A 24,736-nucleotide genomic window follows, 5' to 3' on the forward strand; every position below is an offset into this window, starting at 1 on the left:
TGGAACGATTTCGATAATAAAATTCGGATTCAACATTAAGCTGCATTTAATTTCTTTGTAAACAATCTACAAAGACATGTGGTTGCTTTGACTGGTTGTACATGTGAATATACAGTCTGCTTGCGTTTGCTTGGCTTGTATTTTTGACATGTAGTGTTTATGGTTGGACTATGTTAAATGTGTTTACAGTCAGTCGCAGGAAAGAATACACTGCACAAAATGAAATTCTCATTCCAAACACTGGACTCATGACTAGTCTGTATAAGAAGAACATGAAGAGCAAGGTAGAAAATGGGCAATTTCTCGGCACATACTTCAAAATTAGTAACAAATTGCTGTTAAATATCATCTTCTCGTTCTTCCTCCTCCTTTGGATAATCTTCATCATCAATGGTGTCAACGTCCTTGGGTGTGTTTCCTTTATTTCATTGGTCGCGACCGGCTAGATTCAAATACTCAGGATCCTCTCACAAGTTGAAAAACAAGGAGCAAGTGAAAGAGGCCCAGAAAGAAGAAGGAGCAAGTTGCAGCCACGATCAAAAGAAGAGAAATTCATGGTGGGTGAGAGTAGGTGAAGTGAGGAAGCTTTTGGTTTATCCATTAAAAGGCCTCAGAAGATCATTTTCAGGATTCATGGTGTCATCCTCAAAGCGTGCTCAACAATCCTCTACAGGATATGTTTCTGGATGTCACAGGGTGTGTTAAATATAACTCGATCGGGGTCCTGTGAGTCTCATTCTGATGAGTCAAATCCTACAGAATTTAGTTATAAATATGTGAAAATTTTGCTTGAAAGCAACAATTTCTGCATGAATTAAATGCCCTTCAAGAGAATTGAGAAGGGTCTAGTGACATTTATTCATTCGGCATATTGATGGTTCACTTGACAATAATTTTGGATCCCAGACCAGGATATAAATGCCTGATTATTCACATAGTGGTTTCCTAGTGCATTTAACCATAGATTGTGACTAGTATTAGGAACATAGTGCCCTGTTATTGATACAACATGTTTCTGGTACACTCGATAGCAAGTGTGTGCCTACAATCAACAAATAAGTGGTTGAAAGTGACAATTTATATACTTGAACTATTAATACATAGTCTTTTAGGTTATCTGGTTTGTTAGGATTGATTATCCCTTGTAAGATAAATTGGGTGTTTTTGAGCTTTCTAAGAGAAGACTTGTGTATTTTAGTTCTGGTAGGGCTTTGTTTATGGGCATTCTTTCCACTATTTATTTCAGAGTTCATTGTATAATTTTCTAGGAAAAATTTGCAAAGGTACATAGGACTAAAGAAGAATTGGGATTGGTATAGAAGAGTAATTGTAGCAACTCTTGCTCTGCTAATGTCTAACCCTTTGTTTTGATCACAGAGGTAAGTGTGCCCTGTAATAATGATGACAAGAAAAGTAATTAAGGAGGTCATAGATGCAAAGAATATCATGTCAAAGGATGGAGAGGGATCAACCAATCCATTTGTGAAGGCTGATTTTGATGGACAATGAAAGCGTACAAAGACGAAGTATAAGGGTATGAATCCTACTTGGAATGAGAAATTGGAGTTTACTGTAAGTGATCCATCAACAATTATTTGTGAGGAATTGGAAATTGAGGTTTGCAATGATAAGAAAACCAATATGGGTAGACATCATCATTTTTTGGGAAGAGTTAAGTTACCTGGGAATCTCCACCAGAAAAAGCACCACAAGTTGAATCGCCTCCACCTACAGAAAATAAGACTGCTAAAACAACCACGAAGCTCCAAAAAGTAGCAAAATAAGATCACGTAGCAGCAGTAGCAATGCATCATTTTGAGAGACCAACCATGGCCCGACCCTCAATCATGACTACAAAATATCTCATGAAGGATTTGGGAAGTTCTTATCCAGGCCACAATGATCGACTTACTTATGTTTTGGTTGATAAAATAACATAAATTTTTGTAACAATTTTCAAGGCAAGAGAACTTCCATCCATAAATTCTACAGGAATGCTCTATTTTGAGATTTATTTTCACACTATACTGTAATAAAAACATTCAGCTATGCATAGAGAAATATTGTATACTAGGATGGTTCCTCTATTGATGATATTTAGCAATCTTTAGAAAATTAAATTCAGGTTGCAAGGAGTTTTCAAGTTAATTGTAATAGACTGTAGTTAGTGTCCAAATTAGCGATGAATTTTGATCTCCATAGGACACCAGACTAGTTACTGTAAGACAATATTTCAAATATATGAACATGGGTAAATTTTCCAAAGATGTCATGGCAGATGGAAGTTTCTAGGTTAAGGGGTTTCTCATTGTTTATTTTTCGAGAAAATAATATTCTCAGTTAATACAGTTTATGCTGAATGATTCAAGCTCTTGTTCCCAAATAGTTAAATTATAGGTATTTGTTTGGCTTGATATTCTTTAGAGATGCAATGATGTTCATTATGTTGGTAAGAATTGTGGCATGGTAAGGACTCCATAGGGCTAAGAAAGTTGACTAAATTATTGTCCCTGTGCATTTGTTGCTTAGAATCTAGGCATAATGTGTGAGTTTCCATTCTCAAAAACACTCATTGAATAGTTCATAGTTTGGTAAGTTTAATTTTGGTTCTGAAATATTTGGTTTGTTACAGGGTATGCAGGTGATCCATTTGTGAAAATCATAGTGGGAGGCGAAATTTTTCGAACACGAAAATTTCATAACACTGCATATCCTGAATGAAACCAGATCTTTGCCTTTGGAAAAGGCACACTTCAATCATCTCCTGCTATGGAGATTTCTGTATGGGATGGAATAAATTCAAGGGGTGACGTCCTTGGGGAGTTTGCTTTGACCTCTCAGAGGTTCCAACAAGATTTCTTCCAGAAAACCCTTTGGAACCTTCATGGTTTAGGTTGGAAGGTGATGGTAGAGTCAAAGGTGATATTATGCTTGTAGTTTGGATGGGAGCACATGCAGATGAAACATTCCCAGAGGCTTGGCAGTCTGATACAAGAGGTATGATGAATACAAGACCAAAAGTAATTTTTTCCCCAAAATTATGGTATCTGAGGGTCAATGTGATTGAAGCCCAAGACTTGCAGATTCCTAAAAAGATAAATTTTCCCGAGCTCAAAGTGAGGGTGCAGCTGGGTATACAGGTTTTGAGGACTAGAACTTCTAATTCTAGAACCTTGTCAAGCCCGTTTTGGAATGAAGATTTGATCTTTGTTGCAGTTGAACCATTTGAGGAAAAACTTGTGTTATTGGTTGAGGATCAACCTAGTAGCGGTGGTAACAAGGATGTGGAGAACTTAGGCCAAACCATAATTGCACTAAATACAATTGAAAGGAGACTAGATTACAATATGGTAAGCTCAAGGTGGTTCAATTGAGAAAAAGTAAATGGAAAACTAGATGTTAACTATCATGGAAGAATTCATCTACGTTTGTGTTTTGATGGGGGATATCATGTAATGGATGAGGTTGCCCATTTAAGCAGTGATTTAAGTCCAACTGCTAAACATTTATGGAACCCATCTATAGGTGTGCTTGAATTGGGAATTTTGGGAGCCAAAAGCATGTTACCTATGAAAACCAATGGAGGAAGAAGTACATCAAATGCCTACTGTGTAGCAAAGTATGGGCAGGAATGGGTTATAACGAGAACAATTATTGATAGATTTGACCCAAGATGGAATGAACAATACACATGGGAAGTTTATGACCCGTGCACTGTTCTGACCTTAAGGGTCTTTGATAATTGGCACATCTACATGAACAACTAAGATAAGAAATCTTCAGCGCTCAAAGATGTTCACGTTGGAAAAGTGTGTATTCACATTTCAACACTGAAAAGCAATCAAGTTTTTAGAAATTCCTATCTATTGTTGGTTCTCCAACGTTCTGGTATGAAAAAAGTGGGATAAATTGAACTCGTAGTGTGTTTTTCGTGCTCTTCCTTGCTTGATGTTGTTCATATTTATTGTAATCCATTGCTTCCTAAGATGAATTATTTGCATCCCTTGAGCCTAAGTCAGCAAGACATGTTAAGAAACACAATAATGAATATTACTGGATTGCAATTAGCTTGTGCTGAGCCACCTTTGAGGCAGGAAGTAGTGCAATATATGTTGGATACAGAGTCTAATATGTGGAGCAAGAAGAGAAGTAAGGCTAACTGGTTGAGAATTATGAATGTTCTCTCTGGAGTTACATCTGTTTCCAAATGGGTTGATGATATATGTTAGTGGAGGAATCCCATTACAAAAATTTTAGTGCATTTTCACTTCCTTGAACTGGTTTGGTACCCAGAACTCATTGTACCAACAATTTTCTTCTAAATTTTTCTCATTGGTGCATGGAACTATAGGATTCGGCCTAGAATGCGACTGCACATGGATACAAAAATTTCCCATGCAAATGTCGTTGATTAGGATGAACTTGATGAGAAATTTGATCCATTACAGAGCTCTGAGGCTTATGAAATTGTTAGAACGAGATATGATCGATTAAGGATTTTGGCTACAAGGATGCATATTGTATTGGATGATTTTACTACGCAGGGGGAGAGAATTCAAGCTCTTCTTAATTAGAGAGATCCTCGTTCTACTGGAATTTTCATTGCTATAAGTTTCATGATCTCATGTATGTTGTACACTATTCATTTAACCATAGATTGTGACTAGTATTAGGAACATAGTGCCCTGTTATTGATACAACATGTTTCTGGTACACTCGATAGCAGGTGTGTGCCTATAATCAACAAATAAGTGGTTGAAAGTGACAATTTATATACTTGAACTATTAATCAAGAGAATTCTGCAGGAACCATGTGACTGTTATTGAGGGTTTATTTGACAAATTACCTAGTAAAGGAAATAAACCCTAGCTGCCTCCAAGCCTGTGAAGCAGATAGGAAAATCCTGGGAAGCTGTCGCCTCTAACCATGGAAAGGAAAACCCTGTTAACGCAGAAATTGTACCTGAGAACAAATGATGGAGCAAAGAATCAGTCATTGAGTGGATGTGGCGTCAAGGCAGTCACAAATAACCTGGAATCCCAAGAGGAAGAGGTCGTTGGAGCCGTGACGAGCTTATTGTTGATAGATGGAGTTGCAGAGTGAAACCCTCCCATCACAAACGCTGGGAATGAGAGACTGAAGCGAGGGTTAGGTCGAACGGTTTCGAAAGACACCACAAACAACCAATGTGAGGCTCCCAAATGAGAGGAAGAGGATCCTACCGAATTGTAATTGAAAATACCTGTATTTTTCAATCTGATGGCAGAGGTTATTTGAATCGTCTAACATCAAAATCAACGTCTCACAATAGCACAGGTGGCATGGGAGGGACTTCTTTTCATAGAACACGTTATGACATAAAAAACACTCTTATATTTCTCTTATAAATATTTCAATATAGAACTTAAATTAACTGTTTGAATATTCATATTAAGTAATATATTTCAATATGAAACCCTACACATAGAGAAAGTAATATATTTTAATATAAACCCCCCACACATATAGTGTTGAAAATAGCAACAAGAAATGATAAATAGAATCCATAAATTCCAGTTTAATTTGTCCTTGAATTAAACTGAGAATTAAAATCAAATCTATTCTCATAGAAACTTGTAATAGTTAACTAGAGTGAGTTGACTTAGTTAACATATGAATTTCGAGTTGGAAGTCTTTCTGAAGTCATGTATATGTTCTCCCTATATTATAGGGGTCCAAGATGAGTTAAGTATGAGTGGTAATTAGTTAACTCAGTTTACTGAGTTAAGTCCAGTTAAATTAGTTCCAAAATGCTTGAGGAACTAATAGTGAGTTAATAGTCAGTTGATGCATTAGTGCACACAACTAGTGCTGCTCCAATTAATTGAAGATTCCCTCATCAGAAACTCATGCATATCGATTCTGAGAAAGACCTAGTTGAGACTAGAGTGCAAGGACAATGTGTTATTTGTTGCATAATTTTATGAGTTGTACAGATGGTGCAGGCAATCAGGAACTGAACATAGAAGGGATTGCGCAGTTATTGATGAGCAATTTCCCTTTAAATATAGGCTAATTCTCTCAGGAATTGTGTAAAGAATTAGAAGCTTGGAGGCTTGGAAATTTGGCTAAGTATTGGCAAAAGGAAGTCATCAGTTAGAGGATAGGAAATACTTGTGTAGGTTAAGCTCAAGGTTGAGCAGAGCATATTGTATTCATCCAAATTCTTTTCCCAAGGGCGTAAGGAAATAGGGACTTGGAGAGCAGGAGAATTGGCTAAGTGTTGGCCAAAATATTGCTTATGAGTTGGAGATTGATTTTACTAAGTGCTGGGATTTCTCTTGTGAGAACAAGCATTGTAATCTCATCTTGGATTTTTTATTAATGCAATACAGATAGCGGGGTTTTGAGCTGTGGCTTTCCCCGAATATTAATGTGTTATGTGCCATTGGTGTTCTTCCTCTTGTCGATTATTGTTTTGCTTTATCTTTATGGGATTCCACTGTAAAGAGTAGACGTAGATTATTTTCTCTTGTTTTAGTAGATTACATGAGCTTGTGAATCTACAGGATTTTCTACATGGTATTAGAGCAGGATTTTTTTTGGCCGCGAGTTTGCAGAGAAGATCTGAACTTTTTTGTGCAAAATTTTTAGAAACAAATAGCATATCTAGATTCCTTGCGAAAAAATACCCAAATTCAAAAAACAATCGGCCGAATCAGAGTTCGGATGAGGGAGATATCGTTGATTTAAAATAATCTTTTTTTCAAGAAAATTTCGTGACTACAGGACAAATGAAATAGATTGATGTGCTAGCCAAGAACCTGTATACGCTTGAGGTACTAGATGCATGCAAAGCCTTGAGGAGAAAGGCAAAGGTTAGAGACTTGGTGGTTGAGAGGGAGAGTAAATTACCTCTCAACATGCAACCCTAGAAGAAGCCTTTGAAGCAGCTTCAGGAAGTTGTGGAGCATCTACATTTAGAGAAGCTGAGTGGAGAGATCCACTCAAGCAGAGAAGAAGTGGTCTTAGAAAATTGTGGAGCAGCCACAATTGGAGAACTTGAGAGGAGATTGAGTGGAGGAATTTAGTCATGCAGAGACCTCTAGTAGGGGGAAAGTTTTAGCCAAGCGGTTAGAGGGATCACATGCAGCCATACCTCCAGGTGTGAGATGGGACGATGTGAAGTGATAGTCCCAAGAGGGCTAAAATTGGGCAGGATCCATTGAGAGTTTTTATCTCATGGATCAGACCTTGCTACGGGAGCTCAAAGTACATAGTAGCGGGAGGAATTAGTGGGATTGATGTAGTCAGAGATCAAAGTGACAAAGGCTAGAGCAGTCATATAATGAAGAAGCGCAGAGAAGGATTGAAAAATGTGCAGAAAGGAAAAGTCAACATAAGTATAGAGTTTTCAGTTGACAGATGTAATAGCAGTCAGAGACTTTGATGAAAGAGACATCATTCTGATTCAAGTTGGATGTGTTTTGTTTCTGGAGTTGCTGGAGCAACAACACTAGAGAGAAGTGTTGCATGTAGAGCATCCCAAAGGTTCAGGATTAGGATCAAGTTGAATCCCTTTCTTGTTGAGAGGGAGTGTTGAAAATAGCAACAAGAAATGATAAAAATAGAATCCATAAATTTCAGTTTAATTTTTCCTTGAATTAAACTGAGAATTAAAATTGAATTTTATTCTCATAGCAACTTGTAATAGTTAACTAGAGTGAGTTGGCTTAGTTAACTTAGGAATTTTGATTTGAATTTTTTTTGAATTCATGTATATGTTCTCCCCATATTATAGGGGTCTAGGATGATTTAAGTATGAGTGGTAATTAGTTAACTCAGTTTACTGAGTTAAGTCTAGTTAAATTAGTTCCAAACTGTTTGAGGAACTAATAGTGAGTTAAAAGTTAGTTGACAACATTAGTGCACTCAACTAGTGCTACTCCAGTTAACTGAAGATTCCCTCATCAGAAACTCATGTATCTCAATTCTGAGAAAGACCCAGTTGAGACTACAATGCAGGGACAATGTACTATTTGTTGTATAATTTTTCTGATTTGTACAGATGGTGCATGGAATCAGGAACAAAACATAGAAGGGATTGCACAGTTATTACTGAGGAAGCTCCCTTTAAATACGGGTTAATTCTCTCAGGAATTGTGCAAAGAATTAGAAGCTTGGAGGCTTGGAAATTTGGCTAAGTATTGGCCAAAGGAAGTCATCAGGAGGAGGATAGGAAATAGTTGTGCAGGTTAAGATCAAGGTTGAGCAGAGCATATTGTATTCATCCAAATTCTTTGACCAAGGGCGCAAGAAAATAGGGACTTGGAGAGCAGGAGAATTGGCTAAGTGTTGGCCAAGAGTTTTCTTGTGAGTTGGAGATTGGTTTTACTGAGTGCTCAGATTGTTCTTGTGAGAAAAAGCATTGTAATCTCATCTTGGATTTCTGATTAATGCAATACAGATAGTGGGGTTTTGTGTTGTGGATTTCCCCAGATATTTATTGTTATGTGCCATTGATGTTCTTCCTCTTGTTGATTATTGTTTTGCTCGATCTTTATGGCTTCCACTGTAAGGAGTAAAATAGATTCTTGTCTCTTCTTTTAGTAGATTACATGAGCTTGTGAATCTATGGGATTTTCTTCATAGAGAAAGTATATGTGTGTGTGTGTGTGTGTGTGTAGTCTAACTTATATACAAAATGACCTTTTCACTGGTGATACAATCTCAAGTGAGATTGTGATTTTTTTTATTTAAAATACATTTTTGAATGCATGAATGGATTCAACACCCTGAGAAACCTATAAGGCACTTGAATTCTATAGATTAAACAACTTAAACTCAATTTTTTATAAATTTCTGCAGGATTTTGATTAAAATTAACTAGAGAAATGCTTTGAAAAAATGTCACTCCTTAAGTTAGACTACTACACACACACACACATATGGAGAGAGAGTATATGTTAATAAACCTAAAAATTAAAATAATTTAGGGGAAATGTGTAATGCAAAACATGAAAACAAGTTTACAGCTCAAGAGATTTAATCCCTTTTAAGGCTTGATAAATTAGTGGTTAAGATGGATCTATCTATCTACGTATCTATATCATTGTTTAAATTGTATTTTTGAATATTTTATTATTATTAAAATTTATGTTAAAATTGAATGAATTACACATTTCCCCTAAATTATTTTACTTTTAATTACTTCTTTATTTTGAGCATTGAAATATTTTACTAGGTCAACATTAACTTATACTCTCTCTCTCTCTCTCTCTCTCTCTCTCTATATATATATATATATATATATTTATATATATATATATATATATATAGAATATAACTTAGATTTTATGGGTTGAAAATATATTATTCATCTTTCCCCCCTATGGGGGTGAATCCTGAGAGAATACAAAGATTAGGGGGTCGCGTCCACCACCTTGGGAATATGAGGAGAGTCAATGTGGGGTGCGACATGGTTCCCCCCTCGCATGCATAAGTATGCAGTTTTACTCAATCTCAACACTATGTATTGTGATAGAGTGGAGATGAACAAGGTTTGAGCAAGCTAGTTTGGGCATCCAGAGTGGTGGCAAGATGTTTCCTTGCCTCAAGAGAGATTTCAGGATAATAACTTACAGGAGAGGTGACGACATTGTCTCTAGTCAAGATTTAGAGTAGGAGTGTGGATGATATTCTTTGGGAGGGGTATTGAATGCACTAGTTTATGGGATGCTCAACGGTTTGCTCTACATAATTCACTAGAGGCAAGAGCAAATGAAGTAGATAGAGGGGCACTTAGAGTGAGGCATAGCCTGGTCGAGCTTGTGTTTGTAGATGCAGCTGAGCCAACCTAGAGTGAAACACCTCGCCTATCATGGAAGGGAAGGGAACCACTCCACCACTACTAGGTAACTCTTAAACCTCAGGGTAATTCTATGCTTTTTATATGGTATAGGTTAAGAAAGTTGTTTAATATTGTGGTGGGTCAAAGAGGCCTTGAAGGCCTTGGTGTTGGGTAGTGCATGTGTTGTCTGTTATAGTAGATACTCTTAGTGGTAGTGTCTCGAGCAGCCGTCAACTTAATTAGGCTTGGGTTCCTCTATGTTGTATTCTTCCTTATATATTTATGGGCCTGTTATTTTCTGGTGGTCTAAGTCTATGGATTTTTCTGTTTGACACCAACCTTGAGCCCTGGTTGGTAGCCAGACACGCTTGGTGGATTTCTATGTATATGCATAATTTTATATTGTTGTGATGTTCTCCATATTACATCCTTATTTGGCCTTCTATTGGTGTGTTCATAACCAGTGGTTGTAAGATCAACAGTTGTAGAATTTACACTTCTTTTTCTTTTAGTATTGGATCTTGAGAGTTTTATATTAACAGTTCACAGCTTTTGGGGAAATATGGAGCTCCAGAAAATGCACAACAAACATGGGGAGGGGGACCACAATAGAGCTCAACAACAAGCCCTAGAGGCTGTTGATATTACCATATAGCGGTGCCACATAACACCCAAAATGAAATTCATAACTTGAAGGCTAGAGCAGTCCAAGAAATACAAGTCTTCTCAGATTTTGAGATCTTAGAAGACATAGCCACTTGGATTCCTGACCTAGGGAACACCTAGGGATGAAGGAAGCATTATTACAGAGCTTCGACCTTACATTGGAAGATGAAGACTTTGTTGGGAATAATCTTGATGGATAAATAGGTTGAGAAATGTAACATATTTTATGGCTTGGAGGATGTCAAAATAGTACCAACGTAATTGAAACTACCATTTAGGCATGATTGAAGAGACAATTGCCCATATAGAATTTCATTTCTAGTGCAAACCAAGTTCACATGCTCCTCCACAATCAAATCACAGAGACACCGCCCCCAAGGACTTCTTTAGATACTTGATTCGCCATGCGTTCATTCAATTTTTATTTTTATAATGCACTCATAGATAACCTTGTTATGCTTGTTATGTTGACACTTCTTGAATTTTGGACTAATTACTCTATAGATAGGTGGTCAAATATATATAGTTTCCCATTTAGACACATTTAAAACACATACCTAAAAACATATTAACTACCAAAAACATATTAACTAATAATACTTTATATATACACCTATTTTATTTAATTTTTTATTATTATTTTATTTATATATAAAATTCATCTTTCATCTCATTTATCAAATTACCTATTAATAAAAAAACCATTAAAATAATAAAAATAACTAACTTAAAAACATTTTAATTAAATAATTAAAAAACAACCAACTTAAAAACAATTTTCAAAATAATAATGATTTTGAGATTTGTAAAATATCATACTTTTTCATTTGCAATTTTCATGGTATAATATACCATTTTTTAAATATGCTACTTTTCTGATTTCCATTTCTAATTCATCGTTGTTCATTTCTTTACCCTAAATATAAATTTTTAATATATCATTTTTATAATTTTCATTTCCAACTCATCATATTATATTTTCCATTCTGCCTTATCTAGAATGTTATAATGTTGTTATTATTCATGTCATTTTTTATCCTATGAAATTTTTTTTTATACAGCATACTTTAGTTTATGCAAAGTTTACTAGTTGAATTACTAATTTATGCAATGTTAATTGGTTGAATTTGCATAGTTGATTAATGTACATTTTTTAACATTTATAGGGAGTATTTTAAAAAAATGCCATCAATGTGCTCGTTAGATTATCTTCGCGATTTGATTTGTGTTGTATTTAATAATTATATTTGAAAATTATTAATTTTAAATACAAAACTATGAGAGGGAAATATAAAAAATAAAATAAAATTGTAATTAAAAATAATAATAATATGGTTTATATTTATTTATAATATGTTTAATTTTTAAATTACAAATAAAATTATTGGAATATATATATCTATATCTATATATATATATATAAAAGGTTATAAGTTCAAAAGTAGAGGGTAGAGTATGTATGCTTTTGTAGACATAACAAATAACAGGTCTTATACACCAATGTGGTGTCTGGTGGGGGTAGAGTATGTATGCCTTTGTAGACCTAGCAAACAAGGGGGTTTCATACACCAATGTGGTGTTTGGCTTGGTCGTGAACTTAAAATTGGATTATATATATATATGATAAAGAAAAATGCTTTATATTTATTAAGTGAGAATATACAAATGTCTAATCCATAAGCTCACATACATGGTAAAAAAGTAGAGCTCTAAACATTAGTTGACATTATGGTGGTGTCCATACCAGAATTTTATGTATGACTTAAGAACGTTTATCTTACTGTACATTACACAGAAGACTGCATATAAGCATTCCAAGTGCGTTATTGTTTGAGTCTGAACAAAATGTAATGTTCTATGCAATAACATCGTTCTGAGAAAGATATAACATCGATTGTAATTGGTGCGAATGTTTGCATTTTGACCGAAACAAATGAAAATTATAGAGATGATTGAGTGTTTTACAAATTACAAGCCTCAAAAGGGAGAAATAGACAAAGAGAAAAACATGATTTTTTGAAACATGTTATAAGTAGAAGGTCATCTAGTCGTGCTCCACTCCATATTGAATACATGGGAGGATGAAAGTTCTACTCATGAACTGCAATGCATTCTTGGAGAGGCCATCAACTCTAATGTTTAATTATTATGTGATTTGTGTGAAGGAGAACCACTCAAATGAGGTAAAAGCTTCCTTATTGTTGTGTAGGATGGACTGAAGGTAAATGTGCTCCAACTGAGCTTTGTTGTTCGCCTAGTCAATGACTAGTTTGGGTACGCCCATCACCTGTAATCTCTTTACATCTTTCATTAATGCAATATGTAGGAGGACATGAAGCGCAATGAATTCAACCATGTTGTTGGTTCCTCAACCTGGATCGTATTTGACCTATACAGTGACGGAGAGGAAAAAATGACACCAACACCACAGTATGGTGAATTTCCTTGTGCAGTCTGTCAAAGAACCCTTAGGGAGTACTAGGAGTAGGGTGGGGCATGATGGGGGAGCACCTCCACATGGGTTTCAGATCCACTTTGTGCTCCAAGCATAGTTTGGGCACCACGTCATTGGTAATATATGGAGGAATGAACCTAGCATAAAAGATTGTCGCGTTCCTAGCCCACCATATGCAGTTTATCAGAATGCTTGGAAAGCCTTCGAATGAGGTGACACCCTTATTTTCAAGCCATATTTTAAAGCAATCTATCAAATCATTTGATGACCATGTTTTGCATAAACACAACGTTGATAGAGTATTGTAAGTAACCTTCCCTATATATGCACAAGATACAATGATATGAGCAATGCTTTTAGTGGATGATTTACATAAAATGCAGTAATTGGGTGCTTCTCATCCATTCTTGATGAGATTGTCCCATGTAAGTAATTTATTGTTAAGAGCTAGACATAGTGTGATCTTGGAGTGGAGCATGGAGTTTCCACATACATTCCTACCACCATTGTGGTTCATTGGTGAAGAGAGAGGTGAAGTGTGACTCATATCCCAATTTTGTAGTGAAATCTCCAATGTGTGGATTTTTTGACCAAACTATGTCATTTTTTATCTCTTCCCGAAGTTTGATGAAGTTTGATATGAGGAGATTTAAGTATGGATCTCATTCCTTAGTATTTGAATCGAAGAGATTTAAATCAGTGGCCAATTTCCATCCTTTGCAACCAGGGAAAATTTTAAGCAAGGAAATTTATCTTGAAGTTTTGAAACCTTGGTGAATCTTGTAGTCCATCATATGCAATATATAAAATGTTTGACAATATTTTTGTAAAAATATTCAAATTTATGATAATTTTATACAACCTCTATATACAATTTTAGCGATCTTTAAGGTGAAATACGGTATACTATAAAATTTGGGCAAATCATTCTTAGAAAAAATGGAAATTAGCGAATCTTTTTTTTTGGAAAAAGCATGGAAAATTAGCCCACATGCGGATATTAGCCCCTAGATTTTTCCATGTTTGCAACCACTGGCATGTGGGGATTGTTCTTTGATGTTTGTGAGGGAAAAACATCATTTATGTTTTAGATGATCAATAAGTCCTTCAGATAGTTTATACTCATCACCTGAACCTATCATGGATTAAGCCCCAACTTTACATTTGTGCCATTACCAATGCAACAAGCTATCTAGTCCCCAATGAGAGGCAAGGACACAAGCATTCCAAACTACCAATCCTTTTGTGGATTTTCTAGGTTGGTGAATCCAATAAATATAGTTGTATGTGGGAAGGTATTTTTCTTTTTAAAAGTATTCCCCCATAAGGATATGTTGTGTATAGGTCTCTAGAGGTTCCAAGATACAAGAACCTTGCTAAAAAGATGGATGTTTTTGAATTCCTAGCCTCCCATCTTTTTCAGAACAACCATTCTGTCCCATTTGACTAGTGGAAAGTTGTCATTGTGTCTATGCTCAACCCACGGAAAACTAGAGTAGGGTTTTTGAATTTTATGAGTATGCCTTTTGGGACATGTGCTATGAATCACTAATAAGCTTGGATGCTTTCAAGGATGACCTTTATTAATATGGTTCTACCTCCCCAAGATAAGAATTTATTTACCCAGAAAGTGATATGAGCTTCCACTTTCCGATAGAGATAGGGCCATTCCTAGTATTTGTATCCAAGTGGCTTGAGGAAGAAGCCAAAGTATTTGAACCCATAATCAATGGGGATGGGTTGATATGGGAAGGATTGACGGGAAATAGATGTAGAGGCAACATCAAGTAAATGAGAGATGAGCCCATATTTATGGGAGTTAATCTCCATACCAATTGTATAGATAAAAAGGGAGAGGATGGAGTGAAGCGTATTAATGGCCTTGAGGGAACCATAAAAAATTATAAGGATATCATCAACAAAAAGGAGGAGGGAGATGTGATGCTTGGGTGCAACTTCAATTCTCTTGAAAGTGTTCCTAGTAATGGCCTCCTGAATAAGTTTGTTGATGGCTTCCATGATTAAGAGGAAAATAAGGGGTGAGAGAGGAAATGCTTACTAGAGCCCCTTAGTAAAATTTAAGAAAGCAGACGGGGACCCATTGATGAGTATAGCTAGGGAAGGATACTGGAGGCAAACTTGAACCCAATTGACCAGATTATGGCTGAAACCAAGTTTTAATAAGATCTATTTGACGAAAGTCCATTTGAATTGGTTGAAAGCTTTGGAGAGATCAATTTTAAGAGCCAATGCATTGAATTGTTTTGTCTTGATAGAGTGGAGGGCTTCCTGTTCAAGGGATACTATGTCATGTATCCATTTTCCACAGGGAAAGCCAAACTTATTACTATATATAATCTCATTGAGTATAGGCTTGATGTGTTGGGCTATGACCTTTGAAATTATTTTTTATATTACGTTGTAGTTGGATATTGGCATGAAGTTCTCAAAATAATCACCTTCCTATTTTTTCTAGTTGAGAGCTAGGAAGGCGGAATTTAGAGAGCCTAGCACATGTCCAAATATTTTGGATCCATATATGACCTTGAGGATTTCATCCTAATTTAGGAAGTTGAAAAAATCGATGTAAAATTCCAATGGGATCCCATTTGGTCCTGTGATTTTTCATTTTTTGCATGGAGAAGATTGCAATCTTTACCTCATTCTCTAATACTTCTTCTTGTAATGGCTGATTCATCTACTCTATGATTTCCAATTCAATCTTAGAGACAAAACCTAAGATTTGTTGAATAGGACAACCACAAGTGTCTTTGAATAGGTGCTTAAGATGTCTAACTCCCTTGAGAGATATTTCTTGAAAGGAGTGTGCTAAGGATCCATCGCTTCTTCGGATTCCAAATATATGTTTTTTTTTTTCTTTTTATAGGAAGTGAAAATATAAAAAAACTTGGTGTTTTTGTATCCATCACTAATCCATAAAGCTTCAATTTTGAGATTCCATTAGTTTTTTTTTTTTTTTTTGAGTAGATCGTCTCTATTTTTCTCCAACTCTCTGAGGGAGAAGAGTACATCCTTCAAGAAGGCTCCATTTTAAATATGATAGATGGTGTTTATATCTTGTTCCACTTTCTTAAGATTAGGTTGTTGTTTTCTTTGAAACGTTGGGCCATCCTTTAGAATCCATTTTTAGTCTGGAAATGTTCTCTACAAATTATGTCATGTAGGAGTTCAGGTGAGAGGAAAGTAGATGTATCTAGGTTTCTATGACCAATATTCTGAAATCATCTTCAAAAAACCAAGAGTGATTGAAACGAAAGGGATAGGGGCATATTTCAAAATATAATGATATCCTAAGAAGTATAGGGTGGTGATTATACAATCCTTCAGAGGAAGTCTAGGATTAAGAGATAATTTTAGGATTGAGGAAGTCATTAGAGAGGGAGAACTTGTCTAACCTTTTGGAGATAACATCCTCATTGGTACAAATTTTTTTCCAAGTAGGAGTGATCTTGAGGGTTTAATATCTATGAGATGAAGGTGAGAAAAGAGAGAGGAGAATAAGTCATTGAAGGGCTCTGGCTTAGGTTTGGAGCCCCAAATCTCTCTCATGGATAGAGTGAAGTTGAGGTGTCTACCTACAATGGTGTGGCAGGTAGAGAAAATACTAGACTCAACTAGTTCTTACTAGAATGATATGCGATCATAATAGGGCTCATAAATATTAAATATAGTAATCCCATAACCAATTTCCAGGGAGGTAGAGAATATCTTCGCCAACAAGGGATCAAACATCAAACAACTGTGCCAAAACCGCACAATATCATAACTTAGTTTATTGAAAAGAACAACTAAAAACAAGTCTAAATAAAAGATATAATAAGTGGGAAAGCAAAGTAATAATTGAACCATGTTGTTGTTTGAAATAACACTGAGTGGAAATATTCATTAAAGCAATATGCAACCGAAAGAAACCTCAACATAAATATGTTATAGGAATATAGATCTCCCATTTATCAACTAGTTGCTTTTTAGTTGTTAGCATCCCCATTGAGACAAAAAAATGAAAAATATGTTGCACTATATTTTAAAACAAAACTAACTACTTTTTTTTTTCCCATCAGAAAAATCGCAATCTTTCATTATATGGTGGAAAATTACATGTAGTAAATGCTGTTCAACATATGCGGATTTCCTTCATGGCTTTAGAGTCTATTGGTCCTTCCTGTACATGTCTATATCATAATAAAAAAATCATCACACAAGATAATGCTGTATCAAGCTTTCAAAAATAAACATCATGCAGGATGTTTGTATAATAAGAAAAATATATAATTGCACCTCGCAGGATGCTGTTCATAAGTAAAACTAGATTGCTACATCATCATATATACATGGCAAAATCAGTGGTCATCCACCCGGGGGTAGATTTGATCTATGTAAGGCCTATGGTAGTATTGATACTGTGAGATGCCCCTCTATTCATGGATTATCCACTGTCCTCCTAGAATGTGCGTGGCTTCCTTGGATAATCCGTCGGCACTGTGATTATGCTCCCTGTAGATATGACGAACAATGATATTATTAAATTGTGATTTGAGATGCATAACTTCATCCAGAATATTTAAGAGTGTGTGTGCGTGACATCTAGATTTCAGATTGATCCAGTTTATGATAATATTTGAATCCCCATATATCTGTAAGTCCCTGCAATCATGATTTAATACAAAATGCATAAGGTGTCTAATGGTAATGAGCTCAGTGAAATTGTTCATTCCTATGCCTAAGCCCATCTTAACTTTGAAATGATGATGATCTGATAAATACAGAATGAACCCCCCCCGCCCCCCAAAACATCCATGCTGCTGCGCAGCACCATCGAAGAAGGCCCATGGTATGGAGTGATCTATGGGGTCCGGGGCAGCTGGTCTGCGTATGCAAGGAGGGGTATATTCCGACAGTTCATGATATGTTGCAACAATTTTGGCAGTAACAGATTGCCATCGAATCGAGCCAGTTTCAAAGATCAGTTTATTCCTAGCCAGCCAAATTGCCCAGCTAATGATGAGGGGAAGGAATGTGCGGTTTGCATCGGAGTGAGCTCGATACCAAGCCTCCCATGCTACTGAGATGTTTTCACCCTCCTAAATACCCATGAAGCCGATCTCCTCAGTCACCTCCTTCCATATCTGTTTAGTTATTCCACATGTAAGAAAAAGATGAGTGGTCGATTCGGACTGCTATTTGCAGAGTATGCACCAGGTGGGACCATGCACAGACCTGCGCATGAGCAATTCCCCAGTGGGAACCTTGTTTCGGAGTAAGCACCAAAAGAAGAGTTTTTTCTAGGGTGGGGTCTTTAATTTCCATATGATCTTCCACCAGCTCTGTATTATTTCCGGTTTTTTGTAATTAATCAGACACAGGTACCCTTCCTTGGGGGAGTAATATCCAGATTCAGCCTTGTCCCACATGAGTTCGTCTGGTCCGTCTTTAATGCGAATATGAGATTCACTCAGAGCATTCATGTAATCCTCCCAGTTTTGATGCCAGACAGGAGGCAGATTTAACTGCGCTGCTGATTTCCATGCTTGAGTGAATATGGATGAGTTCTCCTGATCCGCAATGTGAGCTATTACTCTAGTATTCTGTTGTTCGAGTAACCGAATAAGCTCTTGTGGGAGATAACACCTCCCTCCACCTCCTGTCCATGGATCCATTCTGATGCGTGCCCTGGATCCATCATTTATTCTCCATGTTAAATGGCTGCAAATGAGGGGGAGCGAGTACAACAGAGCTTTCCATACTGATGATATACCTGTTTTGTTCCAGCCAGGTAATCGGATCCAATCCATGAGTTGTAAGGGCCATATGTATTTGTGGTATGAGATAGATGTCCAGAGATTTTGCTTTGTAAGCAAAGTCCATCCCATTTTCGCAGCCAAAGCGTGTGCAAAGTGTGTAAGATCCTTAAGGCCCCAACCTCCCCACTTCTTTGGCAGAGTAATGTTGTCCCAGCTGATCCAAGCAAAAACTCGTTTATCCTGTCTTCCATTCCAGAGGTATCTACAACATGTTTTCTTTAGGTGAGAAAGAATACCTCTAGGTATCCAGGCTAAAGCCATCCAAAATACAGGTGTGGCCTCCAATACTGATTTAATGAGAACTAGCGTCCCTGCTCTGGATAGAAAGCGTTGGCTTCAGTGTGAGATCCGTTTCTCTAATTTTGTGATCAGCTAGGTCCAATCCGTGATCTTGTGTCCCGCCGGCTTGATCCAATAACCCAAATATTTGAACCCCTGATCCGACGGTCGAGGGTTATAAGGGAAATGATGTGTGGCTAGTTCGGATTCTTGAGCTGAAGTATAAGCCCGGGATATAGTTGATTTTGAGTGGTTAGCCATCATACCAGTTGCCCTGTGGAATGAGGCGAGAATCTTATCAAAGTTGGTCGTGTCCCGTACACTCCCATCCAAAAATATGATGACATCATCTACAAATAGGAGGTGTGTTAAATAACATTGATCAGTGATCTTCATGTCTGATAATCTGCCATTCTGCTTTTCATGATAGATGAGTCTGCTCAGTCCTTCCATAACAGGTAGGAAAAGGAGCAGGGAGAGAGGGCATCCTTGCCTGAGACCCCTTTCAGCATGGAAAAAGGGGAGGCGGATCCATTAATGAGTAGGCTGTATGAGGGGGTTGTTATGCAGGCCATTATCCAATTTGTCAAAGGAAGAGGAAAGCCAAGATGAATAAGCGGCATTTTGATATAAGTCCAGTCCATCCGATCAAAGGCCTTGGCTAAGTCAATTTTGAGAATGATACCTTTAAGACAACGAGTTCGGATAGTATGAATGGCCTCTTGAGCAGTGCCAATCGCTTCATGAATCTGGCGATCTTCAAGAAAAGCAAATTGTTCAGGGAGAATGTGCTGAGAAAGAATAGGTCTGATACGATTGGCAATGATTTTCGAAATAATCTTATAGAGGCAATTGCAGAGGGAGATGGGACGGAAGTCATCAAAAGAGACAGGGGAATCAGTCTTAGGAATGAGAGCTATGAAGGTGGAGTTGATAGCATTGAATAGCCTCCCAGATGAATGACATTCCTCCACAACCTGAAGGAGATCCGAGGCCAATATATCATAGAAAGCCAAATAGAATTCAATAGTCCACCCATCGGGTCCCAGGCTTTTATCCTTCTTGAACCACTTCAGAACCCCCTCCAGTTCCTCCAGTGTAACCGACGAGGTTAATTCATTTGCTTCTTCCTCACCTACAAAACGGGGGAAAAGTCCAGCCACATGAATGATATCTGCTAAGTTGGCTTCATGGGGTACTTTGAACAGACTCCGAAAATGAGATGTGCCCAGTCTGGAGAGTTTTTGGAAATTGTCTGCCAGTTCTCCATTAGGAAGGGGTAGTTTCCAGATTGTATTAGTGACCTTCCTTCCTTTGGCATAATTCTGGAAAAATATGGTATTGTCATCTCCTGCCTTCAACCATATGGCCCTGCTCTTCAATCTCCATGCTTCCTCCCTTTCCTTAAGAATCTTGTCTTTCTGCTGCTCAAGCTCGATCAGTTTGCTCTTTTCTTCAGCTGAGGTAAAGCCAAGATTCCTATCATCCATCAGTGTTTCCAGCTCAGCTTCAATTTCCAGTATCTTTTGATCATCCTTGGCCCTCTTCTCCTTAGCCCAAGCCATGGTTAATTGTTTAAGATGAGAGAGATTATAGCAGAAACCCTCCGCTACCGTTCTGTGATTAGATATAGGGTGGGAAACCCAATAGTCCTTGATCAGTTTAGTGTACTCCTCATCTTGAAGCTAGACATGATTGAATTTATAGGGAGCCCTTGGCTTGGCTTCAGGTCCCAAAATTTCCAAATAGATAGGAGAATGGTCGGATTTACCCCCTGCCCCGACCCACTGTCTGTATCTGGTCAGTCTGTAGAGAAGGGGGATTTTGATCATGAATCTGTCAAGTCACCTAGTCAGGGCAACATCCCCTATCCTCGGTTCCTCCAAGTAGGCATCGGGTTATTCATTGGGATATCAGCGAGTTGATGTAGCTCCAGAATGTCTTTAAAGAAATCAGACAAGGGGTCAACCTGTGCATGTGATCCCCAGGATTCCCCAAATTCCATAGAGAAATTAAGATCGCCCCCAATGATAATCTGATCTATAGATGTCATGCTTAATCCAAGAAAATTCTACCAGAATTCCTCTCTCCTTTGGCAGGGGCCATATACATTGATAATCCTCAAGGTCTCCCCTAGCTCGGCCAAAAAGAAATCCATGCCTATGAAACCCACTCCCCCCCAAGTGGCAGATACATTTATTGTCTGAGGATTGTAACCGATGGCTAAACCTCCAGCCCTACCTATGGCATCCATCACATGGTGATGCCATCCAGGTCGCAGGGTGGCAAGGGTATGCTCAATGATGTCAGCATTGCCCAAAGTTTCTTGTAGCATAAGGATATTAATTGGTTCATTATCAATCAACCTCCGCATGGCGAGTTTCTTGGAGGTACTAGCCAGACCTCTGCAGTTAAAGGATAGGCATTTCATGGTGGAACTCCCTTTGGGGTTTTTAGTGCTCTAAGGACCCCTTCCATGGTGGATTGCTTGCCCGTTACTACCTCAGCTCTAGCTTTCAGAATAGCTTTTGATAGGTTAGATTTGTGCCCCTGGGATGAAAGAGCAGGGGGTCCAGGGTAGACCATTCCCAAACCGGTATGTGGGTCGGTACCAGATAAGGGCCTTGACCGAAGGTTGTAAGAGTGTGACAATATCTAGCAGGATGAGGCCACAACCTCTGTAGGGAGTGGTAAGGAATGGATAGTAGGAGAGGATGGTGCACTGATGGGAGGAGGGGGGAGATTGCACAAGTAATCAGAGATGCAAATACATCCGAAGGTGCATCAACGAAAAGTGATAATGAAGGTGAAATCAGAGGGGAGGAACTAGATGTACTTGATTTCTGCACCACCTCCGCAGCTGCTGCAGCCCTAGCCCGAGTCAATGTGGGCGAGGGCACCCTGTTTGCTTCTTATGCCTCCTTCGACGATCCACCCAAGTTGAAATTAATTGGTGCCGGTGTACTCATATGCAATGCCGAACCCGAGGCTTGGGATGCCGACACTGGAGCATTTCCTTTTAGAGACGGAGGTGATCCTAGGGAGTCCACAGTTTTCGTGAGCAGAGGGCATTCTTTGAATACATGCCTAACCTTGTGACACCTTCTACAACGAAACGGTACCCCCTCATAATCCAAGATCTGAATCCTGGTATAATGCCTCCATTTCAGGGTGATCTTTTCTTCTAAGCCCTCCCTTGTGTCCAAGTAAACTAGTATTCTTGCCAGCGGCCGATTTTTTGTTTGAACATAAGTCTTATCATATTCCAAATATGTTCCAAGGGAATTGCCAATCCTAATAAACACCGCTTCAGACCAGAATTGTAGTGGTAAACCAGGTAATCGTACCCATATAGGTCCCGCTCCAATTTGTTCCCGCTCTGGGTCGAATAATGGTGACCAGCATTTTAGGAGGACCGAATCCATCTCTATGTGCCAATATTTGGCCAAGATCAGATCGGTGTATTCATCTTTCGAAAAATGTAGACCAAACCAGCCCCGAGCCAGGCTCTGTACCTCCGGTAGCTCCTGAAGAATTCCACCCCATATCTCCTGAACCCAATTTAAGAGCTTGGTTGCTGAGTAAGCCCTCCCTCGCACATGTCCAACAAGTAATCTGTTGCCCTTATCCACGACCTCACCCATTGGGATATCTTCACCAAATGTGATGGTAAGATCCTTTGTGGACTTCTTCATGCACTTTACCTTTCACTTTCTTGTTCTCGGCGCCGATGGGTGCTCCGTCAATGGATCAGATTCCGCATCCTTCAGGGGAGTCGCCGATTTAGGGTTTATGACTGGGGAGTCAAAGCATCCCGAAGGGATGGAATTAGGGTTTTCCAAAATTGGATGGGGCGATTTCTGGGGGGGGCACTAGGTTAAAGGAGGGGAGCGGATCGAAATTAGGGGAAGGTGGCGTAATAGCAGAGAGAAGATTGAGCGTACCAGGGGAAAGCGGGGGAATGTCTAAACCTGGGGTCTCCAAGGAGAGTGATCCGATACGCAGCGGTGATGCAGAAGATCCAGGGAGCGCAACAGTCAGCGAGAGAGCCGGGTGAGAAGGTGAAGATCCGTTTATGCTAGCGTTAGTGCCGCGACAGTAAAAAATGGATTGTCCTTCATAAGGATCCTGGGAATAATCGATCGCCTCTTCTTCATAATCCATTGCTTCCATAAATGGAAACCGCCTTTGAAAACCGCCAGGAAAGGAGTTAGTTGACCGAGGATGGTGAGACGGATGTCGACTGGTCGAGGAAACAGGGAAACAACTATCGAATTTACCCAAATTAACTGTGATTTAATTTCAGTTCTGTCTTTGTGCAGGTGCAGGGAGACACACTCGCCACCTGCCCACCTGCGGCCACGTCAGAGCCCAGAACCACATCTCCTCATCAAAACAAAACTAACTACTATATGCAACATTTATTTATTTATTGATTTACTATCCTACTCTACCTGAGAAAAGCAAATTCCTCTCCTCAAGTATAGGAGTATTTCCAATGTAACCATGTGTGTAATAGGTATAAAAATGCATTCATATTCAAGTTTAGAATATAGCATTTAATGTATACCTGAGTACAAAAAACCAATTATTTTGATGATGATGTCAAGAAGTAATGAAGAATGAAGGAGCGATATGGTCTTATAGTTTCTTGAAACCAGCTTTTAATAAATCAAAATGCTCTTGGTTTACTTCGTTATTTGGCTCATTTAGCATATCCTCCTTTACCGTGCCATGCAGATCTTATAGCATTAGATTATTATCCTTTTGTGTACTTAGAGGATCCACAGATAGGCTTGTCAAAATTTCTCCAATCTTAGGTTCTAATGGTTTCTCTCCATCAGATATGGTCCATGATTCTTTGGTTTCCTCAACAATTTTGCAAGGGTGAAGATCTTCTTGTGAATGTGGTTCATGGAATTTTTGTTCTTCTATCGCTTTTGGGGAGGCAGATAAGTTCTTGACTGTTGTCAAGATTTTTTCTTTCTGAGAAGTAGAAATCCCAACTACTACTAAGATTTTCGAGAGTTCTTTCAAACTCTTGATCATCCTTGAATATTTCTTTATTGGTTCCTAATCCTTGTTTGTTAGGTCCCTATAATACTAGTGATTCCCCCATTACTATTGTCATTGTATCCCTTATTACTATTGTTGTGCCCATGTAGTCCCCATATTGTTATTATAGTGTCCTATAGAAGCCCACTATTGTTATTATTGTTCCCTTACATTATTATTGTTATGTCGGCTTTGATTATATTATGACCCATTAAACTCCTATATATAGAAAGGTGGTCTTGTCATTTGTATCATCCAAGAATTGTTCATTTGTGTAATGTAAAGGAGGTTTCTCCCTCGAAGAGGCTTATTTTGAAGGCATTTATCTATCTTTTTTATCTTTTTGTGAGCTAGTTTCATAACATTTGGTATCAGAGTTTTGGATTCTAGGGTTTCGCTACTCCAAACAGGTCATCGTGGAACTTTTGCTATAAATTTTTCGCTACGAATTTCAGAAGCTAAAACAAAAACCCATTTGAGCCGAAATCGTTCTGAACCTCAGGTCCAAATTTCAATTCTTGTCTCTCTATATTTTCGGAGATATGATCTGAGGAAGTTAGAGTTTTTGCAAGCTCCAAAATTCAATCTCAAATAGGTCATCGTGGAATTTTCACTATAATTTTTTTTGT

The 24,736-nt window shown here is 38.0% G+C and overlaps 1 protein-coding gene and 1 pseudogene across 1 annotated transcript; one reads left to right on the forward strand and one right to left on the reverse strand.

Annotated features, from left to right (window-relative positions):
• The first annotated feature begins 1,536 nt into the window (after window positions 1-1,536).
• LOC149140427 (FT-interacting protein 7-like) lies at window positions 1,537-4,667 on the forward strand (annotated as a pseudogene).
• Window positions 4,668-21,964: 17,297 nt separating this feature from the next.
• On the reverse strand, window positions 21,965-22,696 carry LOC149140428 (uncharacterized). Its single transcript, XM_089450981.1, has one exon. The coding sequence runs from the start codon at window positions 22,694-22,696 to the stop codon at window positions 21,965-21,967; it is 732 nt and encodes a 243-aa protein (XP_089307107.1).
• Between the last annotated feature and the right edge of the window lie 2,040 nt (window positions 22,697-24,736).

Source organism: Pinus tabuliformis, chromosome X (assembly GCF_031772625.1).
Source record: "Pinus tabuliformis cultivar Carrire ecotype Pingquan chromosome X, CPIR1, whole genome shotgun sequence".
In the NCBI taxonomy this organism is placed as follows: domain Eukaryota; kingdom Viridiplantae; phylum Streptophyta; class Pinopsida; order Pinales; family Pinaceae; genus Pinus; species Pinus tabuliformis.